The sequence below is a fragment of the Rhinolophus sinicus genome, chromosome 10 (genome assembly GCF_057876585.1).
Source record: "Rhinolophus sinicus isolate RSI-liver-muscle chromosome 10, RSI-T2T, whole genome shotgun sequence".
Taxonomy (NCBI): domain Eukaryota; kingdom Metazoa; phylum Chordata; class Mammalia; order Chiroptera; family Rhinolophidae; genus Rhinolophus; species Rhinolophus sinicus.
Window position 1 is genome coordinate 14,831,197 of NC_142510.1, and position 26,689 is coordinate 14,857,885.

At 59.5% G+C, this 26,689-nt stretch overlaps 3 protein-coding genes across 14 annotated transcripts in view; 1 reads left to right on the forward strand and 2 right to left on the reverse strand.

Annotated features, from left to right (window-relative positions):
• TSC2 (TSC complex subunit 2) overlaps window positions 1-5,452 on the reverse strand; it is a 36,528-nt gene extending 31,076 nt beyond the window's left edge. For 8 of the 9 annotated variants that reach the window (XM_019713105.3, XM_019713102.3, XM_019713103.3 and 5 more), the window contains exons 1-4: window positions 5,316-5,452; window positions 4,586-4,751; window positions 2,537-2,623; window positions 819-929 (exon numbers count right to left, since the gene is read on the reverse strand). In XM_019713105.3, the coding sequence (XP_019568664.3) occupies window positions 819-929; window positions 2,537-2,623; window positions 4,586-4,723 (336 nt within the window). In that variant the 5' untranslated portion in view covers window positions 4,724-4,751; window positions 5,316-5,452. Of the gene's footprint in view, window positions 1-818; window positions 930-2,536; window positions 2,624-4,585; window positions 4,752-5,241 lie in introns of all 9 variants that reach the window. The other variant, XM_019713098.3, reaches the window with a different exon arrangement.
• Window positions 5,442-11,247, forward strand: NTHL1 (nth like DNA glycosylase 1). 3 transcript variants are annotated; one of them, XM_074322648.2, is made up of 6 exons: window positions 5,442-5,670; window positions 6,666-6,904; window positions 7,625-7,795; window positions 8,741-8,900; window positions 10,841-10,967; window positions 11,053-11,247. In XM_074322648.2, the coding sequence occupies exons 1-6, from the start codon at window positions 5,532-5,534 to the stop codon at window positions 11,174-11,176; spliced, it is 960 nt and encodes a 319-aa protein (XP_074178749.1). In that variant the 5' UTR covers window positions 5,442-5,531; the 3' UTR covers window positions 11,177-11,247. The 3 variants fall into 3 exon arrangements, with proteins under 3 accessions (XP_074178749.1, XP_019568666.2, XP_019568665.2); XM_019713106.3 differs by having other exon boundaries at window positions 5,453-5,670; window positions 10,862-10,967; XM_019713107.3 differs by lacking the exon at window positions 10,841-10,967 and having other exon boundaries at window positions 5,448-5,670.
• A 753-nt stretch (window positions 11,248-12,000) lies between these two features.
• On the reverse strand, window positions 12,001-23,209 carry NHERF2 (NHERF family PDZ scaffold protein 2). 2 transcript variants are annotated; one of them, XM_019713180.3, is made up of 7 exons: window positions 22,815-23,209; window positions 20,051-20,251; window positions 14,562-14,741; window positions 14,139-14,292; window positions 14,018-14,061; window positions 13,372-13,434; window positions 12,001-13,158 (listed from the first exon to the last, which is right to left on the reverse strand). In XM_019713180.3, exons 1-7 carry the CDS (start codon window positions 23,025-23,027, stop codon window positions 13,000-13,002), a joined length of 1,014 nt encoding a protein of 337 aa, XP_019568739.3. In that variant the 5' UTR covers window positions 23,028-23,209; the 3' UTR covers window positions 12,001-12,999. The 2 variants fall into 2 exon arrangements, with proteins under 2 accessions (XP_019568739.3, XP_019568740.3); XM_019713181.3 differs by lacking the exons at window positions 20,051-20,251; window positions 22,815-23,209 and adding an exon at window positions 17,341-17,710.
• Window positions 23,210-26,689: the final 3,480 nt, after the last annotated feature.

Consider the following 26,689-nt stretch of genomic DNA (forward strand, 5'->3'; position numbering starts at 1 on the left):
GTGGGCTCCAAGACTCCCGACTCTGGGGCCCCTTCTCCTTCCCATGGGAACTGGCTATGAGGGACGAACTGGAAACACGGGAGCAGCGAAGGGTAGGGGACCAGACCCACTGATCATCAGCGGACCAGTGTGTGCGGAGCACTCACTGTGTTCAGCTCTGGGCACGGGAGTGGGCACACCGCAGGGGTGGGGCAGGTCCGCCCCCTACCCCTACCCCACCAGGGTGGGCACTTTTGTGCTCACAGGACGACGACAATGGCCTGACCGCACCAAAAGTGACAGGGCCTCCCATACCCTCTCAGGGAATGAAAGAGTAAAGGAAAGGGGCGGGGGGTGGGGTGGGCAGCGGAGCCTTCCAGGCAGGAATGGCGAGCGGTGGCCTGGACGTTCCAGACACAGCAGAGACCAGTGGAGCCCGAGCACGGCGAGCACGGGCCGTGAGGAGCCCAGGGCGAGGGGAGCGAGGCTGGCAGGAGCAACCACCAGGCACTGTTCTCACCATTTTGCATGGACTGCCTCCTTTCCTCCCCAAAACATCCCAGAGGAAGGAGCCACAAGTATCCCCTTTAACAGGGGAGGAGACGGAGGCTCAGCAAGCTCCAGTGACTCGCCCAGCGTCACACGGATACAAGAGGTGATGCCAGGATGCCCATTCAGGCCACCTAGCTGCAGAGCCCCTGGGAACCACAGATCCTGGGCCTGGTGCCCTCCCCAAAGACAAGAGTCCCAGTGGGACCAGCAGGAGGAGTCAGTGGGCGGCCCAACGTCATCCCACACCCACCCCAGCTCCACCTGGGCACAGACCCGCTGCCCCTTACCTGCCCCTGCACGATGGCCTTCAGCAGAGCCAGCACTGCGTGCCGGGCCTCTGGTGGCTTCTCTGGCTGCAGCAGGTCTGCGACGGCCTTCCAGAGAGCTTCCACTGCATGCTGCCACCAGCGAAGAGGGGACGGCAATTAGGATGTCCTGGCCCCCTCAACTCGAGGGCAAAGGACAGAGAACAGCGTCTTCTGACTTAGCTCTTCGCCTCTAAAGTCCGCATCTCGTGTACCTGTCATAGCCCATGGCGACCATGGTCCTGACACGGGGGATAGCTCCAAGCCACTTCAAAACCCTTGCAGATCCCTTTAACCCCCCACCAGGCTACAGGCTGGGGGACGGAGGAGAGCAGGCAGGATAGGGGAGCTGTCCTGGCTGCCCCCGAGATCACAGGGAGTCCCCCTCAGAGCGTGCTCAGACTCTGACAGGGAAAGTCACTGAGTCTCACGACCCGAAGCGCCACGGAGGTCCCTGGGCCTGCAGCCTGACCCCGAAATCCACTCCCTGGCTTCCCTGTGTAAACACACCTGCCCAGTCACAGACCACTCAGTAGTATACCCCTGCCCCACTTCAGTTGCCGGCTTGACCTGCCAAGAACTCTGTGCAGGCTTCTGGAATCTGCCTCCTCTAACTAAGTCCACCCAGCCCACGGGAGAGCTGGGTCCTGTTCTCCACAGCCACCTAGAATACACTTCTCTTGTATCACCTTCTCCATGGTAATCGTCCCAGATTCCCTTCAACAAGGGTTTTCAGACCACTCAACCTTTCCTGGGCTCCCTCCTCTTAGGAGCAGGACTAAAGTATCTTTTAGACGTTGTTTGACCAACATCCTGACCAGCTCGGGATACACTGAAACTTTTACCTCCTTTGTCCCATTCATAATGCTTCTATTAATGCAATCTAAGCCACAACAGACGCTGAGCCTGTTGTCTATCCCAGCCTCTTAGGCCTGTGTCCATTCACATGACGGCAGCCCAGCCATACCTCACCTTTCTGTTCCTATACAGGCAACTTTAAGAACACAGATACCTATTTTCACATTTATCCTTGGTAATGTGTAGTCTGTGTGTTTCAGATGACCTGCTGAGAATGTAGTGGTCACTCTCCCTCTTGGCAGATCTGAATCTGCTAGGTGTGAGGTCCACATCTCCCCCGAGTCATTTACACAAACACAGGGCAAGGCTAGAGCAGAACCCTTGAAATGCTCCAAGGACAATTTTCCACTCTGTTCAAAGGATGCCAGGAAAAGAGCCTGGATGTATTTGGCTGAAATAATCACGCTTCCATCTGTAAGGCTGCTTGATACCACCAACCAGATGCCCAAAAAGACACCAATACTGGTGTGCCTTAAACTATTCTCCGTGAGACCACACTCTTTCCTGATGTTCCTGTTTCCTTCCCCAAATCTGTAATAAGAGAAGCGCGCATTTCTGCAAGCCACACACACACACACATACACACCCTTTCTTGAATCAGATAGAAAAGCCTTAATTCCCTTGTTCCCCACCTCCACACATGACTGGCCCCTCAGGGTTGTGTTCAGGACATTTCCAAAAGTTTCTCCGTCACTAAGTCATAAGATAAAGGTTAATCTGCCCTAAAATAGTGTGTATCAGTTCATTAGCAAAGCTAGCTGTCCATCCTGTTCCTAGAAAGAGCCATATCAAGCTTCTGAACAGCTCACAGCTCTCCAACAGTCCAACGGAGACAGACCTACCTCTTCAAATTTCTTTGTTTTTGCGACTTCACAGATCTGCCCTATGACCCGGATACGATTGTTGAGGCCACTATCACCACTCAGTTCCTGGAGAGGTGAAAGAAAGAAAAGGGGCCCATTTTCAGGCAACAGGTCTCCTTACCTGCCAATCACAGACCACCCTAAGAATTGTACAGTATTTCCCACCCTAGAGACTTACAGCAGCCCTTCTGAAATTAGGAAACACTAGTTTACCACTCCACCTCACTGAAGTAAGAACAGACTTTTTTTTCCATCACTGAATTTTAAAAAAAATTTTTTAATTGGGGAATATTGGGGAACAGTGTGTTTCTCCAGGGCCCATCAGCTCCAAGTTGTTGTCCTTCAGTCTAGTTGTGGAGGGCGCAGCTCAGCTCCAAGTCCAGTCGCCATTTTCAGTCTTTAGTTGCAGGGGGCGCAGCCCACCCTCCCATGCGGGAATTGAACTGACCACCTTGTTAAGAGCTCAAGCTCTAACCAACGGAGCCATCCGGCCGCCCCACCAGCAGCTGAGCGACAGCTCGTTGTCTTCAATCTAGTTGTGGAGGGTGCAGCTCACTGGCCCACGTGGGAATCGAACCGGCAACCCTGTTGTTCAGAGCTCACGCTCTAACCAACTGAGCCGCCCGGCCACCACTGAATTTTTTATTTTTGAGGTAAAACTCACATCACATAAATGTCACCATCTAAACCATACAATCCAGTTGTCAGTATATTTACAATGCTGGTAACCACTTCCACTAACTCCAGAACGTTTTCATCACCTCAAAAGGAAACCTGACACCCATTGGCAGTCATGCCCTATTCCTTCCCCTGCCCAGGCCCTGGCAAATGCTGATCGACTTTCTATGGATTTGCCGCTTCTGGACATTTCACATAAATGGAATCACACATTGCATGGGCCTTTGTAACTGGCTTTTCACTTAGCATGTTTTCAAGGTTCATCCATTTTGTAGCATGTATCAATGTATCATTCCTTGTTTTGGCAAACAATACTCCTTTATGAACATATCACATTTTGTATATACAGTTGACCCATGAACCACAAGTGTTTGAACTGCGAGGGTCCACTTACACATGGATTTTAAAAACCTGCATTTCAGTGAAACTGCAGTTCAAACCTTTGTTCAAGGGTCAACTCACCAGTTGATGAATATACACATTGGCTGTCTCTGAATGGGAATCTTTACAAGTGCAAAAACTCAACATTTATTTATGGACAAAACATGGTGCCCGGCATGTGGTGGGGGAGTCAAACACAGATTAAAAAAAAAAAAAAAAAAAAAGCCAGACTTACTTCTCACAGGGATTCACAAATTACCAATTATCACCTGGCTGTAACCCTAATCACCTGTGGAGACCACGGTGCTCAGGCCCCATGTAGTAAAACAGGTGTTTTTACATGGGTATCTGAATACTAACTCGTGTGCTGAACTGTCACCAAGATTCTGACTTCCTGAATCTCCAGAAAAAAAGACACGTACGTCTCCATGGTACTGAGGACACCAGCCCCTGCAGACAGTCATCAGCAACCCATCTCCCACAGAACCTGTTGAAACACCAAACCCAGCGCCAGCCCGGTGGCTCAGGTGGTTGGAGGGCTGCGCTCCTAATGCGGAAGTCGCCAGTTCAATTCCCGCATGGGCCAGTGAGCTGCGCCCTCTACAGCTAGGATTGTGAACAACAGCTCTAAGATTGTGAACAACAGCTCTCCCTGGAGCTGGGCTGCTGAGAGCAGCTGGAGGTTGGCGTGAGTGGCCGGCAGCCAGCCTGTGTGGCCGGCAGCTCCCTGAGCTGCTGTGAGTGGCCCACCGACTACAGGTGACCAACTGCCTCAGCTGGGGGGAGCGCAAGGCTCATAATACCAGCATGGGCCAAGGAGCTGTGTCCTACACAACTAAACTGAGAAACAGTGGCTTGAAACAAAGTGTGGGGGGCGGGAGGCAGAAAGGGGGGGAGAAAAAAGACCAAACCCAGCATTCCTTGGACCTCCCACGAGGCTAGCAGGGAAGCCACAGGCAGTTCACTCACTCTCAGGGTTTCCGCGGTGATAACAAACTCCGTCTGTTTGCCCTCTGCAGACCTGGGATTCGGCCTTGGAGTTCCCAGTCCCAAAAGAATCTTAAATTTCTCCTTCAAGCCTGAATCTTTGCTTGTTGGCTTGGCCATAGTGGGAAGGGACGCACCGAGGACTCCTCTGTGCCAAAGAAACAGGCAATAAGATCTCAGGAACAACTCCACACACCTGTCCCCTTCGGACCTCCAGCCGCCTGGCCTGGATCCCTAGGTCTCCGGTGGGCTCCTTTCCTCCCACAGCCCCTGGGGAGAATTCAACCGCAGCCAGACTGTCCTGGCCAGGAATAAACCTGGGAAACGCCCGGCCGCCCGCCCCTGTCTCAGTGCGTGGGGTAAGGGAGAACTGCGGGTGAGGGGCGGCCACCACGGGGCCCAGGGAGCCCTGACGTTTGCCGTGTCTCTCCTCCCCACGTGAAGGAGAACTGTCGGGAGGGGCGGCGGGGAAACGCCGGAAGCGGGGATCCCCTCGCACTCGCCATGACTTAAAACCAAAGAGCGCTTGGAGCTCTAAAATTAGGCTGAGGTAGGCGCGGCCGAGGCCCGGACCGGGGCCACTGCGGCGTCCACCCCTGCCGCCTCAGCCCAGAGCAGGCCCGGCGCTGCCACCTCACCCCTGCCCGGTCGGAGCCGGGCCACACCACGGTCTGCGTCACCGCCAGCCGTCGGGGTGCCACAAGCCACTCACCCCGCGCCGCGCCGGCTGCGCGCCGGAGTGCCGGCGCGGAGAAGGGAGCACACCCTCGGGCCCGAGCTACCGCCGGAAGCGCGACCGGCACTTCCGGTAGCGGGACCGCACGGAGGACCCTCGCAGAGCTAGCTGGGAGTCGTAGTTCTGGACCGCTCTTTAACGGAAAGGCTGGGCGCGTGTCTGGTCACGTGACGGGGCCTCAGGGTCGCCGGGATGTGTAGTCCGCAGGACTTCGGCATGAATTCGGGGGGCGTGAGAATGGTCACACGCAGCCGGATCTCGGGACTTCGGGCCCGGACGCGAGGAGGTAGAGAGGAGGCCGCGCCGCTCCGGAAGGGAGAGGCGTCTGCAGGTAGCGCGCTGCCCGGGCCAGGGCAAGGAAGGAGAGCAGGGGGGAGGGGGCTGCAAGGGATTGGGGCTGGGGTCAAGGGCTCCGATCCACGTGGGCTGAGACCCGGACGCAGAACGTGGAAGAACCGGCAGCAGCGAGCCAGTTCCTGGGCCCCACGTGCAGACCTGGGTTCCCACCTCGCACCCTGTTCCCGGGACGCAGGGGGTCCACAGGGGCTCACAACACCTCCACCCTCGTCCTGAATAGAAAGTTCTCCGCGTCCCACTAGTCTGCCCTGGGATGTTCCATTTATGCCAGGCTATCTGTGGGGCAGACCTGCCCTGTCCTCATAGCTGCTTCCCTCTTAGGGGGGTTGTCCCCGCCAGACGTCCTCTCCCCCTGCTAGAGGGTGCCTCACAGAAAACAGGAAGGGCATGTCCTTAATTATGTTATCCTGTAGTCGTTGAGGACTTACTGGGAGGGGGGAGGAGGGCCTGCGGGCTGCTACTTGTCCTTACAGATTGGCCAGAGGGGAATACCCTATGGGTATTTAGGGAATACCCAAGAACCCCCAGGTAGTCCAGAAAAGTTGCCCACTGGGACAGAAGCATGCTGGAGGAACTGGGGCTGGAGAGAATAGGCAGGTGACAAGGCCAGTCAGGAAGGCAGGAGCTTTGATACCAAGACAGAGATTGGAGTTCATGAGTACAAGGAAACACCAATGAGGAGTTTGAAACAGGAAGAGGTACAATCAAATTTGGGTATTAATTCTCTCTGACACAATGGGGAGACTACATTGGGATGGTAGAGGCTGTTACTAGAGTCCTCATGTATTAAGTTGGACTTGGTCGGTGGGCAGTGGCACAAGCCTTTGCATGCTGCAGAGGACAGAGCATACCCCCAGCTGTAGCAGATGATGGATGCTTGTTGAATGAATGATGGGAGGTGAGACAGCACGTAGGGCAACATCCACACCTGTGACCCCCACTGAAGGGACCTAGTGGTATTTTTTGCAGAAGGAGAAAAAAGTCACCACCCTGTGAAGCGTCAACGGAAGGCACAAAGCCTGAATGTGGCCTACGAGGCCTCAGATGGTGAGAAAGGAGAGGGGACCAAGCAACTCAAGGCGCCAAGCTGGGAGCCTCAGAACTGGCGGCAGCAGCTGGCAAACATCCGTACCATGAGGAGTGGGAAGGACGCACCTGTGGACCAGCTGGGGGTTGAACACTGCTATGACCCCAGTGCACCCCCAGAGGTAGGCAGGGGCCCCATCTACCTGGTGACCCCCTTCTACACAAGACACTTGTTTCCTTTCAGGCCTGCGGTAGGGGACAGCCTGACACCTGGCAGGTGTTGGCTGGCACCTCCCCTGCGGGCAGCACCCTGAAAGGATGCACACCTGAGGCCCAGAGCACTGGGCAGCTTCATTGTGGCCACTTAGTAGGTCAGGGTACCTATGGCTTGGGGCCTCATGCTCTGCCTGCTGCCAGCACAGTGCTGGCACATCAGGGGTGTTCAGTAGTGTTTGCTGAGAGAGAAAGAATTCCTTGCACTTCACTGGCCTGGAGTCTGGTCCTTCAACCAACCTGATTCTAATCCAAGCTCTGCCACCGGGTGACTTGGATACATGCCTCAGTGAGACTCAGTTTGCTAGTCTGTAAAATGGGTAGTGGCATCATTCACAAAGCAATAACAATGATGGCTACTGAGCACTGACACTGTGCCAGGTACAACCCTAAGTGCATTGACAGTTCATTTAAACCTCACAGTGATCCCGTGAAGCAAGTGCTGTTATCGCCATGTTATAGGTGAAAAGCAGGCCTAAGCTAGATCCTACCCCACCCCCGAGTTGGCCAGGGTGGATGGGAGGCTGACATCCCATACATTTCCACGTGGGTATAAGGGTTGGCGGGGCCTGGCCTATAGTGGAGCACCCAGGACCTGCCACCATTCTGGTCCTTGTCACTGAGAGCAGGTGCGGAGGTACCAGGTACTGCTGTCGCTGATGCTCTCCAGCCAGACCAAAGACCAGGTGACAGCAGGCGCCATGCAGCGGCTGCGAGCCCGGGGCCTGACGGTGGACAGTATCCTGCAGACAGATGACAGCACGCTGGGCACTCTCATCTATCCCGTGGGCTTCTGGAGGGTAAGCCCAGCATGTGGCAACCGGCGCCAGGGGTGCCACTGGCCTGCGAAAGACGTCAGTTTGCTGAGGGGGGCTGTGGGGGTACCGGAGGCCGGTTTGGACATTTCTGGCCACAGGCCTCGGTAAGAATTCTCACTGGAGCCCCCCGCCCCTCTGACCAGCCCATAGGGGGCCGGGCCATGGAGCCTCGAGTTCAGGCCCTGGAGTTCCTTGGCCTTTCCTGTTTGCAGCCTGCCCCTTCCTTCCTCCACCTCCCCACCCAGCCGTCTGGCCCTTCCCTTCCTCACTGAGGCTGCCCACCCACTTTTCCCTTTGTTTACTCCAGGCCTCCCTAGAGTGCATCACCCCCTCCCCTCTGGAGCCCTAAGAGGCTACAGAGCAGGGTGGCAAGTGGGTAGAAGTGTGGAAGGTGGCTAGGCGGGTGTGGCTGCTTCCCCTTGGCACTGGCGTGGGCTGCAGTGTGTCAGATGGGTTTTAAATAGCCCTGTCTGCCCAGGCACAGGATGGGAACCGCCCGGCTGGCCTGGCGGCTGGTGGGGGAGCCCCAGGCTCCAGCCTTCCTTCCCGAAGTCCCAGGTGCTGCTGAGTCCAGCTCCTGGGTCCAGATCCTGGCATGGCTGGCCCTGCTTAGCCTGCCTGGCCTCGTGGGGAATGATAGGGCTGACGGGGCGGGGGGTGCCCCAAGCCAGACCCCACACGAATCACGGACCCAGAAAGGTGGAAGGCAGGGGTCCAGGCCTGCATTGGGCCTCCTTCAAGCTGCCTGCTGCCTTTGGCTCTTTCCCACCTCATAGGGGGACAGGAGCAAGCAGGTGCCTCTGAGTGTGTCCTGAGCAGGTGACAGGCAGCTTTGGGCACCTGTGAGTCTCCCTCAGGCCTTGTCCTTCCAGGTTGGACTCCATCCCCCACCTCTGGGGCTGACTACCCTCCTCCCCCATCTTTCAGAGCAAAGTAAAGTACATCAAGCAGACCAGTGCCATCCTGCAGCAGCGCTATGGCGGGGACATCCCAGCCTCTGTGGCAGAGCTACTGACACTGCCAGGCGTCGGGCCTAAGATGGCACACTTGGCCATGGCCGTGGCCTGGGGCACTGTGTCAGGCATCGGTGAGTGGCAAGCATCTACCCATGAGGAAGGAGGGGCCAGCTCTGAGATTGCTGACTATTGTTAGGGTTCCCTAAATCCTGTGACCCCAACTCAGGTTTCCTCATCCATGACTCAGCCCAAAGGGTCAGAAAGGTGTTCCCAGCACTAAGCCAGGCCTGCCCCACCCTTAGGCAGATACTAAGGGGAGAAGGGAGGAGCTCCCATTTGCTGAGCACCTACTTTGTGCTGGGCTCTGTGAGAAGCCCAGAGAATGCACTCAGGGTCTGTGCTGCCTAAGGAAGAGAGACAGCGCACAAATCCTTACCAGTGAGGTAGAAACCCTGAGGGGGGTGTGCATCCAGGAAGACCATGGGAGGTGATAACTCAGCCAAGAGCTGAAGGCTGAGGCCGGGCCAAGAGAAGGATGTGTGTTCCAAGCAGAACAGCACGTGCAAAACCACCAGGTAGGAGAAGGCCAGAAACAGAGGCTCTGGAGTGAGCATGGGCAGATTGAGGCAGTGTGGTAAAGGCGGGGGGTGCCCAGGAAGAGGAGGAAGGGCTGGGGGTGGGGAAGCCCCTTTCTGTAATCTCTTTCCTGGGTCCAGGCCTCGCATCATGGCACCAGAGGACCTCCGTGTAGAGACAGACCCTGGGTCAGGGTGTGGCTGCTTCCTAATACCTCTGCCCAGAGAGTTGGGGCTTCTGAGGCCGCCCTCAGCAGTAGGCCCAACCAGCTCAGAAACCAAAGCTTGACCTATGACCTCTCTGTGCCCCCATGAACCCCAGTGTTTCTCTGGGACTCCAGGGGGGACAGCAGCAGGTGGGAATCCCCCCAGCTTCTGTGGCTTGCAAAACCGGTCCCCTGGGGTGGGAGCCCCTTTCCAGCACAGCCCATGGGCAGGAGGGCAGCTAAGAGTGGCAGTCCCAGATAACCAAAGCCAGGCCAGAGGGGTTTAGGGAAGAGCTTCCCCACCACTAGGGCTCCCAAAGCCTCTCAGCAGATACTTAAGTTTATCTGGGTGGCTGTCCTCAGCTGCCCCTTCCCGGGAGCGGTCTGGCAGGTCTGTGGGGGAAGGGACCCTGCCCATGGCCCTGACAGGGAACAGGGCTTTGGGTCTAGCAGACACAGGCAGGAGTGTCAGAATGTCATCCTTTCTGGTTGTCTGTGGGCTCAGAGACCGTAGGGAGAGTGGGCCCCACCTCCCAGGGGCTTTCCCAGGAAAAGTCCCCTGGATAAGAAAGCTGACCCCAGCTCTGCGCCCCCCACCAAGCTGGGTGACGTTGGGCAGGTATTTGGCCTCCTGGACTGGCCCACAGGAGGCTCACAGGGTGGTATGGCCCTAAGCTGGACCTCTGGGTGACAGGGAGCACGGTTACCTCCATATTACAGAGGAAACTGAGGCTCAGTGACCCAAGGGTGTGACCCCTGTACATGGGCTTGTTAGCAGTAGCGGAGGGAGCTGACACAGGGACTGGCTTTCTTTTTGGCAAATGGGAGGAAATGGTAGCGACTGCAGCTGGCTGGAGGAGGCCCCGTGAGTGGATGCCCAGGCTGAAGGCAAGGGCTTTGGCCCAGGTGGATGGCAGCTGCAGCTGGCCTGGCCATGCTCCCCACTCTTTCCCTGACAGGTGCACTGTCAGGTGCTGGCTCTTCAGGCAATGACCTCACATTGGCCCATTGGGCCAAGCTGCTGCCACCCAGCCTGGCACCCACAGCCCGTGGCTGGGCCAGGAGGCACTGCTTCCTGCACCCCAAATAGAGGACCCAAGTCCTTTGGGTTCTGGCTGTAGCCCCTGCCCAGCAGGAGAGGTGGCCTGGTGACATGCTCTTGTGCCTGTGGCCAAGACTGTGCAGCTCTGGGCCCTCCTTGGAAGCTCAGGGTGGGAAAGAAGCCAGGGAGACTCAGGCCCCCCACCAACCTGGGCCATGGGCAGGGACGGTATGTTCTGGGCCTGCTAGCATGTCCTGTGTTCCAAGCAGCAGTGGACACACATGTGCACAGAATCTCCAACCGACTCAAGTGGACCAAGAAGGTGACAAAGTCCCCAGAGGAGACCCGCATAGCCCTGGAGGAGTGGCTGCCCAGGTGCTGCAGCAGGGTGGGGGCAGGGCAGGGCTCCCCTCCTTCCCTCCTCCCCTCCCTTCGAATTGACCCACTCCCATCCCCACAGGGACCTGTGGAGCGAGATCAATGGGCTGTTGGTGGGCTTTGGCCAGCAGACCTGTCTGCCTGTCCGCCCGCGCTGCCAGGCCTGCCTGAACCAGGCCCTGTGCCCAGCTGCACAGGGGCTCTGAAAGCCATGTCTGTTCTGCCACTTTGCTGGGGAGCTGCAGCCTGTTGTAATAAAGCTTGGGGGTTTGCAACAGTTGGGGTTTGACTTGTACCCCTGAGGGAGTGTGTGAGTTTTGCATTGGCCTGTGTCACGTGTCTGAACAGGCTGCCTGGGAGGCCAGGCTAGGGACGTGACAATCTGGGCTGTGTAGTGGAGGGGTGGGGGGTGCGGGAGTTCTGACAGAGGAGATGGATCGTGGGAGCCAGCTGCAGCCAGCTGCCAGGAAGCCCGCTGGGGATGCTGGAGGCCTGGGCCTCCTCCCTCCCCCAGCAGTTGGCTGAGGGCCTGGAAATACCCCTGTCCTGAACTTGTGCACCCTGAGCCTGGCCTCTGCCAGGAGGCTCCACCCCCAGTGCTTCGAGAGCCACCTGGCCTCCAAAGGAACACCTCCAGCCTGGGCACCACAGGGCTGGAGGACTCAACTTTGTGTACCTGCTGGGATGCCGGGTCGGGGAGGGCTGTGCCACAGCAGGGGTTACCGGGGGTTCAGAAGTCTTCACAGGGGAGGTGCCAGCAAATGAGCTGGGCCTCATGAGGCAGAGGAAGTGGGCAAGGGCTGCAGAGTGTGCCAAAAAGGGTGAGAGGAAGGCAGGGCTCCAAAGGCAGGGGAAGAGGGAAGCAGGGCTTGGATGCCAGGTGGATGGATTCAGGGAGAGGAAGCTTAGGAGGCCTGGTTTCCAGCAGCTGAGACTTGGGGAAGGAGCTGCCAGGCTGCTGCCTTCCTGCCTGGGCCATAGCCCCCCACCCCCCAACTGTGGGCTCAGAAAGGACAGAGGCAGCCAAGGGTCTGAGGAAGGCCTGTTTATTCCAAGGGCGCGCATGCGCTATGGCTTACAGGGCAGACAGCAATATCGGTGTGATTTAGGACAGAGTTGGTAGAGTCTTCTGGGGGAGGGCTCCAGGCAGTGGCTGAGCCCAAAGCCTGCAGTCCCCGCTGGGGGACGTTCGCACACAGCCACACTCCCCAGGCCTGGGGGCTGTGGCACAGGATCAAGGGGCCTGTCCAGAGGCTACCCTCTTTAGGGGCAGGGGTTCCTCCATCCTCTGGCCCCTTAGAGAGCTCAGGCCCTTCATCTAGACTCCTGGTGTGGAGGGGCCACAGGGGGCCTGGCCTAAAGAACCGCCCCCCACCCATACACACAGGCACACACCAGAAAGGGCAAAGATGGGGTGAGGGAAAGCTCCTGGGCCACATCTGGCCTCCCTAGCCTCACCTGAAGCTCCCAGAAACGCGGCCTAGGCCCTCCCCCACTCTGTCCCAGGAAGTCCCTGAGACTCCTATCAGGGGTGGCTGCAGCTGAGGGGGAGGGGGTGGGGAGGAAATGGTTTGCAGAGAAAGGTTTGTTTTATTGCAATTATTTAGAGAGCATGTCCTTAGGGGGGCGGGGGCTCTGGTATTAAGTGGAAACATGTGCAGAGCTGGAGCTCTTTTTGGAGAAAAAGCAAAACCACAAATTCCTTTAAGTCAGCAGGCCCAGGCAGAGAAGCAAAGGCCTGGCCCCCTGGGTCACCGCTGCCTCTCACATCTGGGGGGGCTACCTCTCCCCCCTCTCTCTCATATCAGGGGCTCCCTCTCCCCAGTCTTGCTGCCACACTCCCCCAACCCCCACCAGTAGGGGGGCAGGTCGGGGACTCACTGGGGCGTGGATTGGTTTCTGGGTGGTGGTGGGACACCACTGCTTCTGGGGGTGAGGATGCATCCCCTCCAGTCCACCGAGGTTTGGGGAGCTCTGGGCTGGGCCTGAGGGGCGAGGCCCAAGGTCCAGCAAACAGGCAGGGAGGGGCTCAGAAGTTGCTGAAAATCTCACGCTTCCGGTTCCAGTCCATCTGTGGCGCCCGCTTGTTGACCCTGGTGGCTCTTGCCTTCTCCTTGGCCTCGGCTGCTGTGGGGCTCAGGTGGAGGCCACTCTCCTGAAAGGGGTCTCGCTTCCAGGTGCTGCCATCCTGAGGGTGGGCAGGTGTCCAGAGTGAGCCCTAGACCCAAGCCCCCAGACAGGTGTTCCTTCCCGGGGAGTTCACACCAGAGGCCACCTGATGGGGCTGAGGCAGTGGGCCCAGGCAGGCTTCCTGGAGGCAGTGGCCCCACTGCCCAGGTTGACAGCTCCACAGACACCCACCCCAAAGGCCTCTGGCCCCCCAATGTGTGAGCACAGCTACCTCATTGTTCTTGTCGAAGCCAGGCAGATCGCTTCGGGATGAGCACGCTGAGCCACCATTGAGCTGGGAAACCAAGGGCAAGGCAGAGCTTCAGGGGCCCTGCCCAAGAGCCACTGGTGTGCGCGCACACACACACACACACCCCGGAGCTGCATTTATTCCTTCATTCGGCAGTGAGCATCAAGCCTCTAACACACTCTAGGCACGGCCTAGGCAGGATGCTGCACACCTAGCAGTGAATAGGTAGGTGGCCCGGCCCTGGCTGGCTCACAACAGGGAAAGGCAGTTTTGATGCACGAATCACCCACATAAGCGAGTCACCTGGGGTGAAGCCAGGCACAGCTTCCAGAGAAGGGACCGAGGATGACTCCAGGTACCCAGACAGTGCTGGGCAGAGGGAATAGTGAGGGCAGCAGCCCTGGGGCTGGAGGTGCCTGCCCGCCCCATGGGGCTGGGGTGTGACTGACCCATGATAGGATTCACAGGGAACATTAAAGCTGGGAGTGATGGGGCCAGATTGGGTGTCAAAACCTCAAATATATAAGGACAGAGATCTCAGCGGGGGGGGCTCTCAGGCCTGGAGACTCTCAGGGGTACCCCTGCGGTTTCCCGGACCCACCCTATCCACTTCCACCCACCCTCTCACCTGGGCAGGGCTGGTCCCGTTGGTGACTGGTGATGGCAGTGGACCTGTGGGGACAATGTGTCAATGGCTGTCCAGCTCCCTCACTCCATCCCACCCCCAGCCTCCCAGGGCAGCGGCCCACCTTCCACATGCTGCTCCGTGGGTGTGACCCGAAGCCGTTTGAAGTACTCGTCTGTTTCTGGGTCCACCACCAACAGGTGGGCCTCGTCTTCCCGCGCCTTGATGCTGGCAACCACCTCTGCATGGCGCAGCCCCTCCACGTTCTGCCCATTCACCTGCACCGGCAACACGGGGTCAGCACTGCCTGAGGGCAGGCCCCCACCAGCCCCCCGAGCTGCCTGGCCAGGTGTGGCATCAAATATTCATCAACGTTGTCACCAGCCGTGGCAGCAAGAGGAATGCCAGCTCAGGTTCCCAGCATCTCCCCTCCTCCCAGGGAGGACCTGGGGCCCAGACACACACTGGTGACATGGGCACAGACACGCAGATAAGGAACACAGGCACAGACACACATGGGGCATCCTGAAGCCACGGTGACAAGTACCTCAATGAGTCGGTCCTGGGCTAGGAGGCCAGAGTGGGCGGCGGGTGAGCCTGGGTCCACGGAGCGAATGTACTGTCCTGGCCGGGACTTGTCACTGTGCAGGTTAAACCCATATCCCTGGGGGCCCTTTCGCAGGTGGCAGAGCCTAGGCCGCAGCTCCCTTGGGGGCCCATTGATATCCTGCAGGCACACGGGACTCGGGGTCAAGCTCCAGCTCTGATCTCCCACCTCCAGAGGCCACTGACACCACCCCCAAGGCCTCTGGCCCTCAGTGTGCAGCGCAGCAGTGGAGGCGGGTGGGAGGGAGCTCCAACCCCACACTGGGCATCAGCCCCAGCCCAGTGACAACCCCAGGTCTCAGAGACAAACGCTGTGTGCCCATGCCCTGGGGGCCCGTAGACTGCCCGTGACAGCTCCAGCTTTGGCATCTTGGGCAAAGCCTCGGTTTCCAAACCCAAAAATGACTTCTGATGGGGCCAGGGGCCTTACAGGGGTGTTGGGGAAATCAATAGGCTCAAAGACAGCACTGAGCACAGGCCAGAAAACAGGCAAGACGAGGTGCCAGTCACTGCGGTGTCCCCGGATGGCTGTCCCCGTGGGCCTGCCTGCAAGCGCCCCCCCACCCCCCCACCTCCCTCTCTGAGTGTGGGGCTGGCAGAATTCTGGGCCTGGGCAGTTTTGTTTTCTCTCCCATAGGGCTAGTGGCAGTGCTGCTGTGTTTGCTTTCACATTCCAGAGCAAACTGGAGCCGCCCCCATCCCCACCCCCACCCAACCCAGAGACGCAGGGATGGGAGCTGGCTGGGGCAGGAGCCCAGTGAGGGCTGAGGGTGGGGCCGGCCCTCCTGCCCTCCCTGCTGGGACAGGGAGACCCATGGTGCCCTGAGGGTCCCCCATCAACACCCCAGGGTCCTGCCTCGCTTTACCTCTGGCATCCTGCAGTAGGGCTCTGGGCCAGGGAGCCGTGCCGGCAGGGGCCAGGCCCCAGGACCCTACCCAGCCGGGGCCTGGGGTAGTGACCACGGCGCAGAGTGGCCAGCGGCTGCTGGTGCTCAATTAAACATGGCGGTGGCCGGAGTGAGCGAGCGGGCAGCAGCTCAGGTTTCCCAGGACGCTCGGGGCTCCAGGGCGAGAGCAGGTGAGAGTGTGCAGGGTGAGGGTGCTCACTGGGCCCCTCCCTTACCTTCTACCTTCCTTTGGGTGGCCGAGGGATCCTGGGCTAAGCTGAGGCTGGGGGAGGCACTGAACAGAGGGCCCCTCGCCCCTCAGGGCATGACTTCAGGCCTTGGGCACCTGTCCCCCTATAGCCCAGGCCACCCTCCAAGGGGTCCTGGACCACCCCAGCCTCCAGGCCAGCAATCTGGTTCCAAGCCCCAGATCTGACTGCGAATGCTCTGGCCTGCCGGTTGGTGGCCACCTGGCTATGGGATCAAGCATGTCTTTCCTGGCGGGGCGGGTGCCTTGCCCCAAGCTCTGGGCCTTCCCACCTATCGGAAACATCCTCTTCCTGGCCAGCATGTGCCCCTCCTCTGGGACCCCTTTCCTGATCCTCCAAGCCTGCCCAGACACCCCCTGGGAACTCCCACTACAGGCCACCACCTGGCTCCATAACCCCAGGAACGCCAGGGACAGAGCTGCTGCTCGTCGGTTCCCGAGGGTCTCAGCTGGACAACATGGTCTGAACTGGAGAGCGTAAGACCCCCAAATTCTCCAGAGCCCCACTGTACAGACTCATGCCTTCTCCTAGACACACACCTGGAGGTACAGGTGTGCGGCTCTGAGGTGGGCTCACACCTCCCCTGAGGGACCTCTCAGGTACAGGCTATCAGACCACAGGCCCCAGAAACTGGCCAGGATGGAACCGAGCCAGGGCCAGGGCGGTCCATGGAACCTGGAAGTGTGATATCACTACAACTGGCATGTGGATAAGGGCCCAGGTGGCAGAGGCACATCCCATGGTCATGGAGACCAGACATCCAAACATACGCTCACAAACACACTACACAGACACACACGGCAACCCACACGTGTGAAAGGACAGCCCTGTGGCATAGGGCCCTGCAGCCTCTTCCCATGCCCTCCACAGTGACCTCCAGGGCGGGTTCTCTCAAGGTCCCCAGATGGGAAGAGGATTTAGGGGGTTATCCGGGGCCATGAGGCCAGGCTGAAGTCACATCCGGGTTCACAACCATACTGGCCATTTCGGCCCCAACCCAGTACAACCGCCTCTCACCACATACAAGCCATGAGGTTACTCTCCTAACGTCTAGTTTAAATCCTCTCCTTACAATAGACCAGGGTCCTCAAAGCACCAGATCTGGCACTAGACCCTCAAGCTGAGGGCTACAATGCAGGGACCCTGCAGGGAGGCCAGGAAGGGGGAACCGGCAACAGTGGGTCTGGAGGGGCTGCAGGCAGGACAGTGCATTGCTCACATTCCTTGCTCCCTGCCCTGGCTCAGAACACTTCCTGTAGCTTCCAAGCCAGGCCCTCTGGCTCCCACTGCTCCCACGGCTCCCACAGCTCCCAGCAGGGCCGTCCCAGAGCCGGACAAGCCCTGGCCTCCCAGCCCTGCCTATGACCAAAGAAGCTGGCATGGGGGTACCCCGGGAGCCAGGCTGTGCCCCCCCAGATGGTGACTCACCAGCCCTGGCAGAGAAAGGCCCCATTGTTGCTCAGGGTCCAGCCTGTTCCCAAGTCCCCTCTCCTGACCCTGGGGCTCACGGGCTAAGCTGGCTGCTGGGGTCCTCACTGCCCACCCTGTTCCCACTCCACCTAACCTTTACAAGCCCCTTGGATGGGCTCCGCAGAGAGGCTCCTGGGGCCGGGGCAGGTGGTGTGGCATTCCCACAGCGGGCCATGGAGGTGGGACAGAAGTGGCAGACAGCAAGCATCCAGCTGGAGTCGCGTGCGCTCTCCTGCCAGCTCAGGCTGCCACCCCATTTATCCACCTCCCACTGCATCCCAGGCTCCCCAGGGACGGGTGGGGACATAGGGATTGAGTCATTTTTTGGGGAGCAGGGTGGTGACTGAGCCACCCTCCCCTGCTCAGGCTCCAGCCTGGCGCCCCCCCACCAGCTAGGTTTCCGTCCCAAGAAGGAAAGGAAGGAAGCTGCTGGGAGGCCCTGCCCTGCTCCCAGGACCCAGGGCTGGGAAGACAGGGAGGCAAGGGAGGGGACCCTGGTCCCAGAATAGAAGACAGTCCCTTAGTAGCTCATGGGGTTTGGGGGGAGCAGGAACCAAGAAACCCCAGAAGCACTATTGTAGGCATTGGGTCCTATGCCAAGCAGTCACCCCCTGTAGGACTTTGTCATCTCACTCACTCTCAGCCCCCAGAGGCCACCAGAACCAGAGGGTGGGGACACAGGCTGGGTGTGAGGGGGAGGAGGGCCCAGAGTCTATCATCACCCCCATGGCCCTGGCACCGCTAGTAGCCCTTGCTCTACTTGGGGACTGTCCCCTACCATCACTCTCAGGATCAGCTGCAGTGCAGCTGCAGCCAGCCCAGCCCAGTCTGGCCCAGGGCTGAGTCACCACTGACAAGGCCCTCACAGCCCCACGGGAGGAGCTGGCCACATCAGTGGCCTCCCCTGCCCCACCTTCCCCTCCCAGCCCTGGGACAGGAGGAAACTGAGGCTGAGAGAATGCAAGTGGCCCACAGCACCCTGACTCCATCTCAGCACTTACCTCCCAAGGGCACTGGGCTAGATTCTTCATCATGCCCCAAAGCAAACCACACGCATCCCGCCTCAGTTTCTACTGTCCCCTTAGAGCACAGCCCTGCATGCAAGCGTCACCAGGTTCCTTGGCAGCCCGTGAGTGGACAGAAGCTAAGCCTAATTTGTGGAGGTCAGCCAGGCCCAGCGCCTCCTTCTGACGCTCTGAGCTCAGCTGACTGAATGGCGGGTGTCTGGCTGGGAGGGACACGGAGACCCTGTCGCCTGGGCCCCCCTGACTTTCTGGGGTCCCTGTCCCCAGACCAACACCAACCACAGAGAAACCAACCAGTTGGGCTCCACTCTGTTCCTCTAAAAATATGCCCAGAGGAAGCCCCCTCCCAGGGCTTCCTGCAGCCCCAGAGCCTGAAATAGCAGAGGGGGAAGGTCCCACCCAAGGACAAGGTACCTCAGCTACCCCACCCTGAAGATAAGACCCGAGGGCAGATTTTTCCACAGGAAGGTAAACTTAGCCATTTGTGTCTAAATCAACGGACAAAGGCCCACGGGGAGGGGTGCTTCCTGGGGGGGCAGGAGGGATGAGACGTCCAGAAAGGAGGGAGGCTCCAATCCTCAGGCCGGGGAGGGGGCCAGCCAGCCTACCATCCCAGGACTCCCCTGAAATCAGATATGACCCTAACACCCCTACTCCGGCCTTCAGTGGCCCCAGGGCCAAGTGCAAACTCCAGGGCTTGGCACCATGGCCCTGAAACCCCCGTGGCTCTCTGCCCTTGAGCCCCAGAGAACAAAAAGCACAGGCCTGTGCCGGGGCCGGCTTGCCCCCTGAAATGCAGTCTCCCCCAGGATGAGTCCTGCAGGGTCCAGGTCACAGGCACGGAAAAAGGCGGATGTCAGGGGCCCCTGCACACCCCGAAACTTCAGATCTCACACCTCCACTGGACCTAGGCCAGTAGTTCTCAAATTGGGATCTGGGGGAACCGCTAGGCTTGAATCCCCTAAAGGAATTTGTTTTTCTTTAAAAAACAAAAAAACTGGGGGACGACAGGAGAGACAATATGGGGCTTCCAGGAGGGAGGAACAAGCAGCTTCAGGCTCTTTCTCCTGGCCTCCAGGTGCTGCCCAGGTAGGACCCCCACCCAGGCCCAGCTACATCGAAGGAGGTGGAACAGGCCCCCCAACCCTACCCCATTCTTTTCCAGCTCTTCTGGCCTAGAGGCGGGGCAGGGAGAAGCAGGAGGTGCCCCAAGTCATATAGACTTTGTGATAAGGACCCAGCTTATAGAGTCTCCTCCGATGCCCCCAAACTTGCACTGCCCTCAGAGGAGGGCCAGCCCCCTACCCCCCACTGCAAGGCCTTCACAGTACAAGCAGTCCCCTTACACAGGCAGACGGAGGCAGAGCCACAGACAGACAGACAGGCACGAGACAAGCACAGAGCTGGGCACTCTCAGTCCCGAGATGTCCCAGCAGCCCCTCCCCAGGTTTCTCAGTCCCTAGGCCCGGAGGGTGGCTTGTCAGAGTGACCCTCCTTATGTCAGGTGGCTCTGACGAGTGTCCTGGGGAATAGAGCTAGAGGCAGGGGACCGAGGGCCAGGGACCAGACAGCCATGATCCCACCAGCTTAGAACAGGCTGACAGCAGAAAGAGCAGAGCCAAGAGGGTAGTCACCAAGGGCAGAGAAGGGCCCTGAGAGGCCGAAGAGACTAAAACGGAGACATGCAGAGGTGACCAGAAACGGCGACTGCTCTCAGCAGGCTGAGACGGTGGTTCTGGGAGAGGCGAGGGTAGTCCCCGTGGGCAGAGAGCGCCATACCTTCTGGCCAGCCTCAGAGCCGAGGCTGCCTGCATGTGTCCAGTCCGGCTTGGGCTCCCAGGGGTCGTGGGCAGGTGGAAGCCCGCGCTGGGCCATCTCCTGGGTGCAGGTCAGCTGCCGCCGCCGCAGCTCCTCATCTGTCTCCTTATCCACCACCAGCAGCTGAGTCTGCCCTTCCACAGCCTTGATCCTCTGCACCACCTGGGACAGGCAGGTGGTGGTGGGTCAGCGGCCAGCGCTCTGGGCAGCACATGGACAATGGCACCACCCAAAGCTGGCAGGGCTCGTGGGCAGGCAGCTGGCCTACCAAGGGTGGGTCACTGGACTGAGAGGCCCGCCAGCTCCGCCCCCCACCCCCGGGCTCTGGCCGCTCAGTCGCTCCTCTCCCGGGGCTCCAGACACTAGGGCTCAGGCTGCAAGGGCTGCAGGCTGGTCCCAGGGCCTCAGCCCAGCGTCTTTTCCAGCAGGGGCAGGGCAGCTGGGTGAGGCAACCAGTGTGGAAGTGACAACGATGGCACATGGCTGAGCTTCAGGTTTCAGGGTGTCAGTGTGCGTGCGTGTTTGCATGTGTGCAGGCATGCATCCACCTATTTCAGGGTCTTAGTCGGTTTGAGGGCGAGAGGCGTCTCCCTGGGTGTCAGTCTGGGTGTGTCTGTGCCCATTTGTGTCCTTCTCAATGGTGGAGCATGGACATCTACACCCCTGCCTCTAAGCCCCCTGTTCGATCCAGACCATGGACCCACTCCGCTGGACCTGAGAGAGGGGAAGCCCTGGGTTCCTGTGGCAAGGCACCTACTCAGGCATCCCACAGCACCCCGTAAACAGGATTCACACCAAGCAGGTGGCGGTGGGGAGGAGCAGGTCCACCTGTGGGACAAGTGTGGCATGTGGCCATCTGTGTGTCTATGCAGGTGCCTATGAAGTATCTAAAACATGTGGGTGACCATGGGGCATGCATGCCACAGTGCCCTGCAGGGAAAAGGAGCAAGTGCCCACTGGTCATTGGGGTAGGAAGGGTAACACACCCACACCCACCCCAAGGCCTTGGGGAGGGTAGATGGAGTCCCCATCTGCTGCTTGGCAGAACTTGTCCACAGAGAGGAGGGTCTGAATCAGGCCCATCTTCCCGCAGCCCTGCTTTGTCCCTCCTCTCCCTGTGACTCTGAGAGCCGCAGCAGGGCCCCAGCAGCCGGCTCCTTCCTGACTGTGGGACCCAGACCAGTCACCTAACATCTCTAAGCATCGGTTTTTTCATGTTAAGATGGGAGCTATAACTGCACACCCTCCCTGCGGGGGCAGTGGGAGGGTCCCCCAGGGTCCTGTGTGTGAAGTTCTTAGACCAGCACCCGGAGACCTGGGACAAGTAGGGTCAAGAGGAGCAATGAGTGTTCAACAGAGGACAGGCACCAGCTCCGCCAGCCCCTCCCTGTGGCCTGTCAAGCCAAGCCTTCTGGCCCTGACCCCCACCCTCCTTCAGCAAACAGTTTTATCAGGTTGACATTCTGGGTGGGAGACAGAGGACAGCAGACAGATACAGAGATAGACAAGGGCCCAGGGTTAGAGCAGGAGGTCAGCTCCTGGCCCAGCCAAAAACCACTAATCTCTAGGCCCCAAGAGCTGGCCACAGCAACACATCATGGATACACAGGCGCTGGGGGGACACAGAGGACCCTAAGCAGAGGAGTGGAGAAAGGCTGGACCCAACTCAGGTGAGTCTCCAGCCAGTGGGAGATGGACACCCCCAGGGGTCAGAACCTGTAGAGAGGAGACCCTGCCCTCCCTCTGGCCCTCATCTTCAGCTGTAGGAGTCTGGGGGCTGCGGCTGGTGATGCCCGCAAGGCCAGGCAACCTCCAAGGAGAGGAATGCGCTGCTCCCAGCAGTGACCCAGACACCATCAGCCAGGGCACACACTAGTAGTGTACTGGCTGCCAAAACGCACTGATGACTACACACAGCCAGGTGGGTAGACACACACAGGCCTGGATACACACAGCCAGGTGCGCAGACATGAATATTTTCACACACACAACCCAGCTCACACACACTCATCCAGCACGCATGCGCTCATGCACACACACGCAGCCCAGCTCATATACACATACCCAGGTGTGCAGATCTGTCCACACACACAAACCTAGGGTGCCGACCTGTATATTCACACGCACACAGTCCAGCACACACACTCACTGATGCAGGCACACACAGGTGTGCTCTTACTGTGACACCCTCCAGGTACACACAGGCAGATGTGTGCACACATGGGTGATCCCCAGAGGGACCTGCACACTCACACATATACCCAGTTTTGTACACACCCGCGTGTGTACACACATAGAAAAGCACCCAGGGTCTTCCCTTGCATGGAGAGCCCCCCGCCAAGGTGCCCCACACCTTCACACTTGGCACACTGAGGCCAGAACAAGCCTAAAGTGCAAGAGCCTGAGCCAAGCTAAGGAGCCGCAGTGCGGGCCCCTCCCTTCCAGGATCTCCCCCTGCGCGGTGCAGGACCGAGCTTCCTGAGGAGTGGGGGAGGCTAGGGAAAAGGCTGGCGGTCCCTGCCTCCGTGGCTATGTTCCCCACCACCCGGAGGGAGAGGCACGCAGGCCCTGGTGCGACCCCCCTCCTGGCCTCCAACAGAGAGCTGAGGCCTGGGCTCAGGCAGCGCCGGACGGGGTGGTCGTTGGCGCCACCCCGCGCGCGCGGGACAGGGTCGCGCTCCCGGGGAGGGCGTCCGGCGGGCCCCAGCGGGGCGCAGGCACCCACCTGGTGGTGCGTCTCGCCCTCCACGTTGACGCCGTTGACCTCGACCAGGCGGTCTCCAGCGCGCAGCGCGGCCGCCTCGGCTGGGGAGCCCGGCTCCACGCGCCGGATGAACTGCCCGCGGCGGCCCTTCTCGCCGTGCAGGTGGAAGCCGTAGCCCTGCTCGCCGCGCACCAGGTGGCACAGGCGCGGCCGCAGCGGCTCTGGCGCGGCCATGGCGCCGGCTGCCCACCCGCCGACCACGGACCGGCCACGGCGCTGACGGCCGTCCGGGGCAGGCAGGAGCGCTGGGCGGCGCGGAGGAGGCTGCGGAGGCGCTGGGGACCCGGCGGCGTCCTCGGTGGCTCCGGCTCGGCTCCCGTCGCCTCGGGCTCGGACCGGAGCTCCGGCTGCGGCACCGCCCCCGCGCCGCCCCTTCCCCGCCCCCTCAGTGCCCCGCCGCCCCCGCCTTGAGTCCAAGCCATCCTGGCCTTCCCCTGTCCCGGCGCCCTGCAAGCCCAGGGGGAGTCGGGGGAAGGCTCTGGGGACAGGGTACCCCGAATCACCGGAACCTCTCTGTCTCGCCCTCACTCTCCGCAGCCTCCTTGGCTCCAGCGCCTTTGCCTTCTATTCCAGGAACATTTATTAACCACCTACTGCATACAGGACTCTACACTGGAGATAGGCTTTTAAAGAGGGAGAGTGATGGAGAAAGTGTTCTAGAGCCCAAGGACCCCCCACACACACACTGGAGACAGAGGGTAACAACGAGGGCCACAGTTCTGCCCATCCTCCTTGGGAAGCTACACTGCCACCGCCACCACCGTCACCACCACCACCATCACACCGTCCTTATATCTGGATCCTTCCTGCACTCATTGATGCCCTGGCCCAGCAGAGTCCCAGGATGGTCCCAGAGGCAAAAAGAGGGGTTTGCAAGTGACATGGCAGCAGCTCCTACTTATGTACTGGAGGTCAGTGACTGGGCGACTCCCTGGCCCTCCCCAGGCGTGTTTGTGCTGATCTGTGCTGTGCATGTCCATTAAACATCCCCCCATCATTCCCTCCCTATGCCAAGGCCCCTCACTTATGACCCTGCTCATCCTAGACCTGGTAGGTGACAAAAAGGATGGGGGAAGGAAATGCTCTTGTCTGGCTGGGACAAGAGGGTCTTTGCTACCCTACTCCTGACCTGGGATGAAATGTGCTGAGGACTTTGGCCTCTGAGCTCTGGCCTGTGGTCAGCACTCACAGGAGGTGTTTCCTTGAGCAGGAACCTGTTGGATCCTCCACCCAGAGCCCTCCCCTCCCTTCTTCCTCCCCCTTTCTTAGCTCTACCTCCCTCCCCTAACCTCTACCCCCTCCCAGGATGAGTGCCCTCTTCCCCCAACTGGACAGTAATCACAATGAAGAATCATTTATGCTTTGTCTTGCCTCTGAGAGCATTTTACCTGGAACAACCCTAGGGGCCTCAGGCCATTTTACAGATCAAGGGACCAAGGTTTGGAGAGGGAAGAGACCAAGGTGAGGCTCCCACCTCCTCTTGGGCCCAGGGCTGAGATTCTAAGTCCACAGTCCTCACAGCCTCAGATACAGAAGACAATCGGCTGCAGGCTTCCCCTCAGTCTGCCCCTCCCCAGCCCTGCCCTGCCCCCTACACATACCTGGTGCCTGGGGGTCAGGCACAGCCAGCCCAGACAGTTCCCCATGAGGGCAGAAGTAGGCTCAAATCAGGCCCAGTCCTTGCTGCTACTTCTCCCCTCTCCAGTGCCCTCAGGCTGGGCTCCCAACCCCCGCCCAAGCACAAGGCCCGCCTCTGGGCAGCCTCCTGGGCCCCAGCCCCTTGGGTATCCACACCCCAACTGCTGCCCCTAAAAGCCACTTAGGCCAAAGCTGCATGGCTGCTCCCCCACCCCCACCTCTGAGTTCCTGACTGATGCTGCCATAGACGCCCATATGGCTGGCCACCTCCATCTGTCTGCCTGTCCAGAGGCTGCCTGTCTGGCCTGCGACTGGCCTCCCTGGGCCCAGCCTGGTGCTTCTGCCCCGGGAGGCTGTGAGGATGGGTGTGGGCTGGGAGGTCCACCATATACCACCCCAAGGGATTACCATATAGCAAACAGGACCAGCCAGGACCTGCCAAACTGTAGCTTTGGGGCCACACCAGAGTTGAGGGAACTGGCTGGATGGGAAATCACCAGAGAAGGTAGAGGCCCCTAGTCCCCTGGGTCAGAAGGCTTGGAATCTACCTCCCCATCCATAGGACAACCACTAATCAGTCTTGGGCCCTTTCGCCTTCCACAGCCCAGGACTCAGCCTGTGAGTGAAGATGGATGGGAACAGAACACAGCTGGAGGGAGGGGTAACGGCATGTGGTCACAGCCAGGAGCCAGGAAGAACATTGCATCCCAGAATAACAAAGGAGGCCCCAAAGCCTGGAAAGTACCCAGGAAGATAACAGTAACAAAGGAGGTGGGTAACAGAGAAGGTGGGTAACAGCAACAGAATAACGGTCCAGGGAAGAACTGCAAGTAAAAATTACAAAGGGGGAGCAGGAATGAGTAAGAGGGAGCAGAGTCAGTGTGGAGGACCTGGAGGAACAGCCATGAGGAAGCTCTCAGGCAAACTCTCCCCTGCCGTTCCCTCCAGCCTCGGGCCTCAGGTGCTGTGATGGAAGTGAAAGACACAGAGGCTAAGGCAGAGGCCCAGAAGTCTGGGCTAAAAGGTGTCCAGGAGCTGTGAACTGTTTGGGGTCCCTGGGGAAGGGGTAGGGGAAGTGAGCCTTGAGGCCAGCAGGATGTCAGATCAGAGGTGGTCTGGGTGATAACCCACCGCCCACTCCCTCACCCACTCCTGCCATCTTGCTATGCAGACTTTGTGAGTGCTCTACACCCCTGGTCTGCCAGATGGTCCTCCTGGGGTAAGGAGGGGACTTTCCTCTGAGCTTTGAGCCCAGCTCACTGCTACAAGGCCCCCAGCGAAGGGCGGAGCCTGAGCCTGGGAGGGGACTTGGGGTGTGGCGGTGGGCAGAGGCTTGGTCACAGTCAGAGGAAGGGCTCCGGCCTGTCTGGGGGGTGGAGCCATTAGTCTGACGCCCGGCTAATGGCCCAGAGCTTCTTCGGCTGGCACCGCCTCCCTAATGGGCATTAATGGCCCCGCGGGATGACCAGGCCTCGTTTAGGGCCTCCTCTCTCAGACACCAGGCCTCACTTCCGAGCCCGAAATGGGAGCAGGCAGGACCAGGGCGACGGGAAGAGATGAGAACGAGACCCGGAGACGAGAGTGACAGAGAAGAGGAGAAACGGCAGGACCAAAGAGGGAAGACGCGCAGGAAACTAGCCCAAGACGCCCGGGGCGGCTGTGCCCCGCCCACCCGCCACCCAACCCCTCCCATCGCGAGAGGCGCGGAGCGGGGCTATAGCCCAGAAGTGCAGCGGCGCAGCGCCCCTTGCGGGCTCTGGCTGAGATTGCATGGTCCGAGGGGCTGCCCCAGGCCCCGCCCCTGCGGCTCGGACTGGGTCTTGCCCTTCCAGATGGGAATTGGGATGCGGCTGGCGTCCTAAGGCTGCTTGCCCTACAGAGACATAGGGGGGCCATAAGGGTGGTAGGCAGAGAAGCCGAGCCTCTGCATAGCCCCTAATCAGCTATGCTCCGTCATCTTGGACCTAGCACCAACCTCTCTGAACTGGGGTACCTGCAGGCAACATGAAATCTGGCCCCTCACCAAGTATTCCAGCACTTGTGGACAAATATTTGTGGACCACTTGGCGCCAAGCGCTGGTGAGCACTAGAGAAACATCTTGACCCGTAGAAACAGGGATTTGTGTACCTTGGCAAGGGGAGGCCCAGGGTTGGGGCAGCCCCAAGGAGGGGCAATTAACCCGGCCTGGAACCCTGGA